The sequence below is a fragment of the Parus major genome, chromosome 22 (genome assembly GCF_001522545.3).
Source record: "Parus major isolate Abel chromosome 22, Parus_major1.1, whole genome shotgun sequence".
Taxonomy (NCBI): Eukaryota; Metazoa; Chordata; class Aves; order Passeriformes; family Paridae; genus Parus; species Parus major.
In genome coordinates this window covers 2,429,716-2,440,999 of record NC_031790.1, presented here as the reverse complement: position 1 = coordinate 2,440,999, position 11,284 = coordinate 2,429,716, and the positions used below count along the sequence as shown (strand labels likewise).

At 56.7% G+C, this 11,284-nt stretch overlaps 2 protein-coding genes across 6 annotated transcripts in view; both read right to left on the bottom strand.

Annotated features, from left to right (window-relative positions):
• The window catches only part of BIN3 (bridging integrator 3), a 42,233-nt gene extending 36,426 nt beyond the window's left edge, over positions 1 to 5,807 (bottom strand). The window contains exon 1 of one of the 5 annotated variants that reach the window (XM_033519408.1): positions 3,887 to 5,807. In XM_033519408.1, coding sequence (XP_033375299.1) covers positions 3,887 to 4,029 — 143 coding nt within the window. In that variant the 5' untranslated portion in view covers positions 4,030 to 5,807. Of the gene's footprint in view, positions 1 to 2,492; positions 3,792 to 3,886 lie in introns of those variants that run through there. The other 4 variants (XM_015648836.2, XM_015648835.2, XM_033519412.1 and 1 more) reach the window with 4 other exon arrangements.
• Positions 5,808 to 7,993: 2,186 nt separating this feature from the next.
• On the bottom strand, positions 7,994 to 11,248 carry EGR3 (early growth response 3). Its single transcript, XM_015648834.1, has 2 exons — positions 10,977 to 11,248; positions 7,994 to 10,705 (listed from the first exon to the last, which is right to left on the bottom strand). The coding sequence occupies exon 2, from the start codon at positions 10,695 to 10,697 to the stop codon at positions 9,666 to 9,668; it is 1,032 nt and encodes a 343-aa protein (XP_015504320.1). The 5' UTR covers positions 10,698 to 10,705; positions 10,977 to 11,248; the 3' UTR covers positions 7,994 to 9,665.
• Positions 11,249 to 11,284: the final 36 nt, after the last annotated feature.

The window sequence follows — 11,284 nt, the reverse complement described above, 5'->3', positions numbered from 1 at the left end:
GGAAAACACTGGGAATAACCAACACCAGGAATAACCCACACTAGGAATAACCAACAACCTGTGCTAATCCATAACATGGAAAATACTGGGAATAACCAACCCCACTCTGAGGCTGTGCAAACCCACCCAGCCTCCAATCCTCTGGGAGAGACAGGTGGCTCCTCCTCACCTCCATCCTCAAATATTCCAGAAATCACTCCCAGCCACTCTGATGGAGTCGAACACTGTACAACCACCCGTTCCCACTCTGCCTTCCCACGGATGCCAGAGTCCACTTGGAGAGCTCCGTGCCAAAAGGCAATGTGGTCCCCCAGCCCTGTCCTGAGCACCACGAGCTTCGCACTCCCTGTAAACATATGCTTCCCTTATTTTCTCCTCCCAGTAAATACCAGCTGTTGCAGCGGTGCTGGGAGGCAGCGCTCCGAGATGGAGCTGGCATGCTGCTGAAAATCCCCTTTTCCCTGTGGGAATTCTTCTGGTGGGGGGATTTTTGGGAATCTGGTTATGAGGTTTGGTTTGATGCGGTTTCAGGAACTTTAAAAAACACTTTATAAAGTCAAAAATTAGGCACTTGGGGTGCTAAGGGGATGACACAGTGAAATCCAGCACTCCACTCCCTTTATTTTTAGAAGAAATGATGGTCAAGGGAATCACTGGATTGCACATGAGGAAGAGGAGGATGATCCAATCCAAAGCCTAAAGGAAGCCAGGGAACTTGGCTGAGATTCTGAAAACATCCCAGTTGTCCATGCAAGGCTGCGTCCCAAAATGAGCCTATTCCTGCTTCAAATAAAGCTCAGCCTAGAAAGGCAGAGCCTCAGTGCCTGGCTGTGGGAATCGGGAATTTGGGGATTTAATCCAGGCTCTGTCCCCAGCAGGAGTCCACTGGAACAGTTTTCCTGTGTCTGTACAAGGGTCATCATTGTGTTCCTGGGAGTGATCCCTGTGTCCCTGGGAGCATTCCCAGCCCTCATGCAGCACAAAGAGCTCACAAGGAGCAGGGATGGCCCAGGATTAACCCCACACAACTCAACAAATCATCAACCTGCCAAAAGCCCTTAAATCTCTGGGGATTTCCCTTAAAAAAAAAATTAAGGATGCGAGTGCCCAGGAGCCCAAATGGTGGCAGTTTGTGCCACTTCCCAGCTCTGCAAGACAAAGCTGAGGACAAAGCTCCATCCTCTTCCTCAGCCAAGCGCTGGAAAAAGAGGGAACAATCCAGGACTAGCAGTGCCCAATGCCAGAGAGATGCACATGGAAGCAGAGAGAAATCCCTGCTTCCTGTTATAAATACATATCATATTATTAGCTTTTTGCAAATATTATAATGAATGTTATATGTATAAGGTTAGAAAATTTTGTTGTATTAATATAGTTTCCTTTATTTCTGTTATTGATGAAACTTAGAAATAGCGGTATAATACATATATATGTTAGGCTATAACATGATATTAAAGTATAAACTACTTTTTGTTTATATAACCCAGAGACTAAAAAAGATAGTCGGAGACCCCCCTGCATCCTAAGATTATTTTGTTCAGATGAAGACAAGCAGTCCTCCAAGCCCTCCAAAGGAAAAATTTATGGCACCCGTTATAGAAAGACATAAAACCTAGTGGCGCTAAGAAGATTGATTTATTGGGAAGGGGGCAAGGAAAAACTAAACAGAGGAACATCAAAAAACCTAAGAATGTCTGAATATGTATGAGAATTTATGGATATGTAATAGGGTTCTGTTTTTAAGGGACAATCCTTTGTTAGTAAGGTGTGCTCTCTTAGCTGAATGCAGAGACACCCGGTTGTGTCTGTATACTTTATTTTTATCTCCTAATTGTCTATTAAACTTTTAAATTCTATTAAAAATACGTGAACCTCGTTTTTCACACTTCCCAAAGCAGCCAGGACTTGAACAAATCTCTGCTGCTCTGGAGCGATGGCAGAGCAGCAGCAGCGGGGCCGGACGTGCCTCGCTGTGACATTTCAGCAGCGGGACATGACCCCGACGTGTGTCAGCACCACTGTGGACGTCACACCGGGCCCTGACCCCCGGCCCTCGTGAATGGCCCGATTCATCCCGGGAGGGCAGCTCCGGGAAGGACCGGCCGGGAGGGTGCATGGTCCAGAGCTGGACTGAGGGCGATTGTGCAGCTGCCACGGCGCTGGAACCCCACGAGCTCCGAGCCCCTTGTGCGTCAGCGCGGCCGCCGCACCCCGGAGGATGACGCGGCCAGAGAAGAAAGAGGAGACTCAGAATTCCCTGGAGTCCCCAGTTCCCCCCACTCGCCGGGCAAGGACCTCAGATTCCTCCCCAGAAAGAGGTGAAAACACCCGATCTCCCAGAAAAAGGTCTGCCAGAAAACGTCACGTGTATTGTGGTGACAAGTGACAGTCCCCGAGCCTGGATGGACACTGGGAAGTGCAAGTGGAAGTGTGGATACCCTGCACCCAAATTATTCCTCATCCAACACATGAAGGGATTATTTATTCCTTACATTTTGAGTCTGAAGCTCTTCCTGGACCAGAGAGTCCCTTCCAGAGTCCCTTCCCTCAGATTCCCTGGGAAAAAAAAGGCTCCAAGTCCTCGTTAGCCCGTACTGTCCATAACTGTTGCTGTTCTGAGATGAGCAAAGCAAAACCAAAGTGATTCCAGTGGACAAATGTGTATTTTTAGCCCAAATTCCCAATTTTAATCAGTACCTGGGTGTGTCTGATTACGTTCTTGCAGTACATTTCCAAACCACAACTTCCACAGCTCCCAACCCAAAAAATTTTCCATTGTCACTATGGAACTCAACCTTTCAGGCAAGGAAAAGCCTTTTTATGTCTTGATCCATCCCATCCTTTGCCTCTCACAACAGCACTGGATCTTCAGGTCTACCCAGGATGAGAAATCACACGCGGCAACGCAGATTAATTTCTAATACTATTAATTTCTAACACAATTCAATTAAATAAGCACCAAAGGAACCAGTGTGTCCAAACTGAGCCCTCATCAGTTTGTTTCAAACACATGGGAATTCTTTCCTCTTTTTGAAATGAAAAAGCTTTACTTTTATGGAGTTGAAGGTGGTTTTACAGCATTTCAGAGCCAATGGGGACTCTCCATGTACCTGCAGCAGCACCTGGGCAGGGGGCAGAGAGGAGGGGGAGGGTGGGAAGGGGTCACGGGGTGCTGTGAGGGGTGCACACCTGTATGGGTGACTACAGACAGCAGGGACAAACCCAGCCAGGACTGGGATAAACCCAGCCAGGACTGGGACAAACCCGGCCAGGACTGGGACAAACCCAGCCAGCACTGGGACAAACCCGGCCAGGACTGGGACAAACCCAGCCAGGACTGGGACAAACCCGGCCAGCACTGGGACAAACCCGGCCAGCACTGGGACAGCACTGGGGACCCCACCAGGACCAGTCCCAGGGTCTCCACCAGGACAAGCCATGCCAGCACCAGGGTTCTCTCCAGGCCAGTTCCAGACCCAGCACTGAGACCACCCCTGGCCAGCACTGGGGACCCTACCGGGGACAGCACAAGGACAAACCTGGCCAGCCCTGGCTCCACTCCAGAGTCAGCACCGGGACAAACCAGGCCAGCACTGCGAACCCCAGCGGGGCCGCACCCAGGGCCAGCACCGGGACAAGCCCCGGCAGCACCAGCCCCGCTCCAAGGCCTTCCACCGGGGCTCCCACCGGGCAAAGGCCGCTCAGCACCGGGGCCCGCTCCGGGCCCATCCCCGGTTCCTCCTCAACCGCAGTGTCCAAGCTGAGGAGCCGGGACCGGCCGGGCCGGTGCCCGCGGCTCCAGATCCCACCCTCCCTCCGCTCCCGCTGCGGGTTCCTCCACCCTGTCCCGGTGCTCCCGGCGCCCCGGGGGTCCCCCCGCACTCACCAGCTCATGTTCCCCCTCCGCCCCGCGCCGCTCCCGGAAGTGCCGCCGCTTTTGGCCCCGCCCCTTCCGGGAGCGCGCATACCCATCCACCCCCCTCCGGGGACGCGCGCAGCAGTGACGCCACGCTGGGGGCGTGACGTCATATGGCGGGAGGAGCGTGATGTCACGGGCAAGGCGCGCAGGGAAAAGAGCCTGAAATTCGTCCGATTTCCGTGAAAATCTGGAAATGGGGAGGGAGGGAGTGGAGTTAAACCGCTGGGAGCTGTGGAGAGTCCCCGGGGTGGGCAAGGAGAAGGAATTGCCTGGATCACCCCTTGGATGGGCAAGGAGAAGGAATTGCCTGGGTCATCCGTGGTGTGGGTGAGGGCATGGAGAGGGGATGCCCAGCGTTAGTTCCTGCGGTGGGTGAGGGCACAAGGAAGGGATTTCCGGGTGCATCCCAGGATGGCCATGGGCAGGGGTTCCCCAGGGACACTCTGCAGTGGGCCAGAGCAGTGGGAGCAGCAGGACTGCCCCAGTCAGGGAAATCCAAGGCATATGTGTCACCTTTGGAAGAGCAGGAACACGCAATTTTGGGGAGAAATCCCCCAAATCCACCTTGAGGAGGCTGGATGGGGGCGAGAGGGACAGCAAAGTCATTTTGGTGACCAAAACTCCACCTTGTCCTCAGCACTGACCTATCAGCCACCACCATCTGTGACCCTGGGATGCAGCAGAGCCCTCCCAAGATTTGGGTGCCCTTGGAGCCCCTGTTATCAGCCCAGGGTGACATCCTGGGGGTGGGAACAGGCTTGGTGCCACCGGGCTGGTGCCACCAGCCACATGCCAGCGCACGGGGCGGAGGCTCGGGCCGAGCGTCAGGAGTGGCTTTATCAATTAGCAGGTGGAGGTAAACAGCGCGGTAATTACAGCCAGGGAGGATGATGCTAAACTGGGAAGGTGTTACCGACACCGCTGAGGACAGGGATTAGCCCAAAAGGAGCAGGGGGGGCAGATCTGAGGCGAGGGACACCAGTCGGGAGGATGGCAACCCCCACCAGTTGTTCCATTTTGTGCTGGGATGGGTGGAAAGGGGAGGTTGCAAGGTGGCCTGAGGGAAAGAGATCGATTTTGGGGTGCTGGGGGGTGTCAGAGCAAACCCCAAGGGGAGGCAGCCAGGAGGGTCCCTCACATCCCCATCCAGGTACGGGCAGGGTGAGGAGAAAGAGGAAGGCTGGGACCAGGAAGGTTTTGCCGGCTGCTGCTCCTGGCCCTGGCCCCACCGTGATGCCCCTCACTGTCACCTCGGGGTGCAGCGGGTGGGACAAGACACAGCTGGGATGAGCCTGGATCTGCCATCCTGACGGCCACAGGACTCAGGGAGCATCTTCCTTGGAGGCTCTGCTGTTTGTCCTCCTGTCCCGGGCACGTGCCGGGAGGATGAGTCCGGCCCCTTCCTCCAGAACGCTCATCCAGGGGTGGGGATGGATCCACACAGTCCCACGGGGTGGGAGATGAGGGTCAGGCCATTCAGAACCATCCAGGCAATCTGTGGATGATGTCTCCTGCCAGGCAGTGCCAGAAGCTGAGCCAGAGGCGAGAAGATCAGGGAGGGATCCCATCAACATCTGTACTCCAGCAGAAAACCAGGAGCTTCTGGCTGTGGATCCTCATCGCTCCCGAGCCCAGGGACGGGGTCTCAGCTCTTGGTGCTCCTCCTGAGCAGCAAATCCCATCCTGTGGAGAGCTCTTGGATCCAACCACATCCTGCAAAACCCCGAAGACCCTCAGCAGGGAGGAGTGAGGTGTTGGTGGCCTCCTCAGGACCCTGGTGCTCCCGTTGAGGAGGGAAAAGCAGCAAGTTCTGTGGAGCTGGTACGTGACTGGAAGCCCTTCCCTCCTCCCCAGAACACAGATAGCCCAGAACGGGCATGGAAAGTGCCATGTTTCCGTAGCAACCAACATTTTTCGTGCAAGGTGCTGCACGCACTCCCCGTGTTTTGCCACCCAAGGGTGCTCCTCACCTTCCTGCTCTACACCAGGGAGGTCCTGCCCAGCACGATGCCCGGGCCTGGCTGGCAAAGCAGGTCCCCCAGGGCTTGGTGGGCTCCTTCCCTCCTCCTCCTTCTCCTCCTCGCCCGTAGAAGGAGCCCAAAGCTTTGGTGCAACCTTGGGTGGCTCCTCACTGGGGCATCTCATCTCCAGTGTTTTCCAGCACAAGCCACCAGATGAAATGGGCACCTCCGGCACCTCCAGCAGCACCACAGCACCCTCAGGTGATGCTGGGGGCTGTGGTGGCTCTTCCTGTGGGTGGTGGCTCCGGTCCCTGCCCACCTGAGCCACACACGGGGTCACTGTGGGGGCTCCCAAACCATCCCGCAGCCCCTTATGGCTGCAGGACCTCCGGAGCACAGAGGGATGGACAATCCCAGCTCATCCCAATCCAGCTTCGTGTGGCCACCAAGCACTCAACCACCAGGAATCCACGCAGAGACACCGGGGCCCAGCTGGCGCCGCGCCCGTGCGCTCCAAAGCCAAGTCCTCAGCAGCACAAGATGCCATCCCTGGCTGAGCCAGCTGTGCTCTGAGTCACCGTCAGCCCCTGGATTTTCCCCAAACTAAAGCCTTCCCAACAAACCTCCTGGAATGGGCAGAGCTGCCCTGGAATGGCCGGAGCAGCTTCTCCAGGCCCAGCTGCAGATCCAAATCAAAAATCTGGAAATCTGACATTGCCAAGGCTTTCACAGCCTGGGAACACCAGGAAAGACCACGGTGCCAATGGCAGCCACCAGCAGTGCCAGCAAGGCCTCAGGAAAGAGGACTTTTGTGGGATACTCAACCGGTCACGCTCCACCCCAGCAGAGCTGGACCCGCGCAGACCGAGGGACCCCCAGAGCCCTGCTCTGGGATCCTCCAGCACAATCCCAGCGCCGGGAGCCTCAGTCCTCCATCCCCATCTCTGGAGAAGGATCCAACCACCACACGCCACCGCTCCAAACATCCAAGCGCCTCTAAAACTCCTTCTCCCACTCATTCCTCGTGCCCGTGCGAGTGCCAGTGCAGAAACCCGGCAGGTTATTTTTATCCTGAGTGATCCAGGCTGGGAAAAAAAAAATCCCCTGTGGGCACTGCCCCCGAGACGATTTGGCGGGTGAAGGGCGCGGGGGCATTACCGGCTGAAGCGGCGCTATCCTCTTTGGTGGCCCAAAGTTATCCTGGCAGCCGCGGAAGCCGCCGGCAAAATGGTGACGGGGTCAAGGCGGTGGTGGCACGAGCAGAGAAAGACGGGAGGTCAAGGGCAAAGCAAGGAGGTGGCGGATTTTTGGGGAGAGGGTGGGTGCCCCACCCCCCATCCCTGTTGGGTGCCCCCCATCCCGGTTGGGTTCTCCCTATCCCAGGAAATGGGGGATGCGAGGATGGAGCCAGTCGCCTTCGGGGCCACCCAGCTGGGTCTTGCTGTGCCGTCCTGTGGATAGAACTGAAGGAGAGGGAGGGGGGACTGAGAAAAAAAAGTGGGTTATTTTTTTAAAAAAAAATCATATAAAAATAATATTTAAGGAAATACAGCACTAGGAAAAAAAAAATAATTCTGTACAGACAGGTTTCAAAGTCGCCCATAAAGAGACACAGCACCCACTTCCCTGCACATTTCAACCCTTTTTACACTCCCCTTACACATTAAAACCTTTTTTTCTTTTACTTTCCAAACCAATATAGATAATTTTTAAGCAAATAAAGATATTTACTACAGATTTTGATTGTCAGCAAACACAATATATTTACTGCATTAGCATTTGCTCACAGTGCAAATGGTACAACAATACATCAGTTCAATATTTCTGATTTTTTCCCTTAAAAATGCTGTATGCATTAACTATCATATTTGCATTACAACATGACAAATGAGCAAATGAAATGTGTGTGAAAATTATCACCTTTTCACAATATCAAGCATAATTTTTTTTTTAACCTTAGTATAAGGTACTATAAATCCAAGAAATAAAAACATCCACAAAATATATTACATCTGGTATGATTTTTTTTTCTCTAAGTACTCAACTTTATACAAAAGTCTTTCAAAAAATATCATTCCCTTAGGTTTGTGTGGTTAAACCTGATTGTGGTTTGTTTTTTTTTTTGTTTGTTTTTTTTTGTTCCTTTCAGTTCACATAAATTAGACTGCATTCTTCCTCTTCTCTTTATTTTTGTACGTTTTTAATGTGTTTTTTTTGTGGTTTTTTTTTCACATGCAGACATCAAACCTGGATAGCACGACCTTTTGGCAACAAAGATTTTTTTTTCTTTTTAAGTCATTATTATTTTTGCTTAGTTTAGCTTAAATGTCTGAGCACAGTTTTATTAAAACAAAAGAAGAAAAAAATCAGAGCAGTCATGCAATGACATGCACATACCAGAAGGAGAAAGAAAAAAAAATAAAATAATAAAATAGAGGACTAATTGATTTTTCTCCTCCATAGTTGGGTGGTTGTTTTAAAGTGACCAAATAAAATAAAATAAAAATATCTCACATTATAAAAAGTATTCAGCAAAATACTGGGGTGCTTTTTTTTTTCCTGTATTTCTGTAAAGAATTTCTCTTCTGCTGAAAACAAACAAACAAAAAATAATAAAAAGGAAAAGAAAACAAAAATAAGAAAACAAACCCAAAAGCTGCTGCCGGGACATAGTTCCCCGCCGCCCCCGGAGTTGGGGGGACCCGCAGAGCTGCCCCCCGCCCCACCAGCCCGGCTTGGGGGGCTGAGCCCTCTTACCTCCAACACGGGGAGCCAGTGCTTGGGGACACGGGGGGGACACGGGGCCGGGGGGGACAACAGGGGCTCCAGGCCTGGCGAGGAGAGGAGCCAGATCAGCTCCATCCATCCATCCATCCATCCATCCATCCATCCATCCATCCATCCGTCCATCACGGATCCTGGAGAGCCCAGCCCCAGAAGAGCCGGGCAGGACGGGACTGGGGTGGGTGTGTGGGGGGCCCGATCCTGGAGCACCCAGCCCCGGCAGGGCGGGCGGGTCGGACCGAGCCCTGGGATCCAGGTCAGCCGGGATTATTCCCGGGATCCGCCGCCCAGGCAGCACGGAGCCAGGCCGGGCGGGTGCGGGCGGGATGGACCCGGGAGGTGCCGTGTGAGGGCCGTGGGGTGCGGGAGAATCGGAGCCGGGAGAGCCGGGATGGGGCAATCCAACCGGGATCCGGGAGGTGCTAGTAATCCAGGTGCGGGAGCAGGGATCCGGGAACAGGGTGCGGACAGCAGGGGATCCGGGAGAACCGGGCAAGGAGGGTGCGGGCAGCCCGGCCCCAGGCGCTGCGGTTGTGGGCAGCCGGGATCCGGGAGTTGCAGGAGCAGGCAGCCGGGATCCAGGCAGTGCGGGCGGCCCGGCCCCGGGCAGTGCAGGTGGAAGCAGCCGGGATGTGGAAGGTGCGGGAGCAGGCAGCCGGGATCCAGGCAGTGCGGGCGGCCCGGCCCCGGGCAGTGCAGGTGGAAGCAGCCGGGATGTGGAAGGTGCGGGAGCAGGCAGCCGGGATCCAGGTGGTGCGGGCAAATCCCAGCGCGGGTAGCGCCAGTCCGGGCAATCCGGGTGCGGGCAGCGCGAGACCCGTCGATCCAAGTGCAGGCAGGATCCAGGTGCGGGCAGCCTGGACCCGGTCAATCCGAGTGCGGGCAGAGCGGACCCGTCGCAGCACAACCCCGGTATCCTGAACACCGTGGGGTTCCCCCCGGAGCGGTGCCGAGAGCAAGGGGAGGAGAAGGGGTGCCACCGCGCCGCCCCCCACAGTCCCTCAAGCGCACGTGGTGACGGCGGGGGCGAGGGCGACGGGGGGCGAGGTGGTGGCGGCGGCGGCGGGGGGCGCGGCGGGGGGCTGCCCACCCGAGCCCTTCTCGGCCTTCTTCTCCTTCTGCTTGAGGTGGATCTTGGCGTGCCGCTTGCGCTCGTCGGAGCGGGCGAACTTGCGGCCGCAGAACTCGCAGGCGAAGGGCTTCTCGCCGGTGTGGGTGCGGATGTGGGTGGTGAGGTGGTCGCTGCGGCTGAAGCTCCGCATGCAGATGCGGCACTGGAAGGGCTTGTGGCCCGTGTGGATGCGGAGGTGGCGGGTGAGCTCGTCGGAGCGGGAGAAGCGGCGGTCGCAACCCTCGGCCGGGCAGGCGTGGGGCCGCTCGTGGAGCGGCGTCTTGCTGGGCCGGTTGGGATACTTGCGGGGTCGGATGGGCTTGAGGGTGAGGGGCGGCTGCGGCAGCCCCCCAAAACCCGGGTGGATCTGCTTGTCCTTGAAGGCCTTGATGGTCTCCAGCGGGGTTATGGGGGGCGGGTTGACACGGATGGGGTCCAAGCTCTGGAAGGGTTTGTGCTCCGTGATGGTGCCCATGTCGTTGGGGTGGTGGTAGAGGTTATAGTCTGGGATCATGGGGAAGAGGTTGCTGTCCAAGGCGGGCTTGGCCGCCTGGTAATCCTGGGGGGAGTAGGTGAGGCCAGGGTTGCTCTGGGGGTCGTGGAAGGAGACGGGCTCTGGGTAGAGGTCACTGCAGGAGGAGTAGGGCGGCAGCGCGGGGTACATCTGGTCCACCTCGCCCTGCGGCGGCCCCATGCTGCCCGCCGAGCTCTGCGTGCTGGTGAGCGCGCCCGAGGACGGCGGCACCCCCAGGATGCCGGCGCTCATCAGGCTGATGATGTTGTCCTGGCACCAGTTGGAGGGCGAGTCGAAAGCGAATTTCCCCAGGTAGGTGACAGTCTTGTTGCCCGGGGCGGGTTGAAAAGTGCCCGAGTAGGAGGACAATTCCTGACCGGCCTTTTCGTTCGCTAAGCCAATGTCCATAACATTATCTGCAAAGTGCGAGAGAAGCGGGGCAGGGTGAGCCGGGAGGGCCCGGGAGGGAGCACCGGGGATGCACCGGGGGATGCTCCGGGGAGCGGAGATGCACCGGTTCCCCTCGGCCCGCTCGCCCCCTTCCCCTCGCTGCTTCCACCCCGCATATGCGGCGCTGCCTGCCGGGGGTCCCGACGATGCGGGGCCGCCCGCGCCGCCCCCGCGAGATGCTGCCTGGGGTGGGTGGGGGGGACACCCCACCGCCGCGCCGCCGGAGGAAGGAGGTACCTGCGGCTACAGGTAGGCTTCCTCCCCGTCCAGCCCCGGCAGCGATGGGCACTCCGCGGAGCCGGGGCTGCGGCCGCCGACGCCGTTACCAACTCGCCGCCTTCCCTGCGCCGAGCCCCGGCGAGGAGAAACACGGGGATGGGAGGGGGGGGGCGTTTAGCCTGGCGGGGCTCCGAGCGGGAGCGGGGACACGCGGGGAGCACCCGCCCCCGCCGCCCTCGGCGCTCACCTGTGCCCCCCAGATCCTCCCTCTCTCCTGTCCTCCCCCCATTTCCCCCAACCCCGCGCTCCGGGAAAGTCGGCGCCGC

What these genes read in the sequence shown, in the direction of transcription:
- EGR3 (XM_015648834.1), bottom strand. Translation starts at nt 10,697, where the DNA reads ATGGACATTGGCTTAGCGAACGAAAAGGCCGGTCAGGAATTGTCCTCC.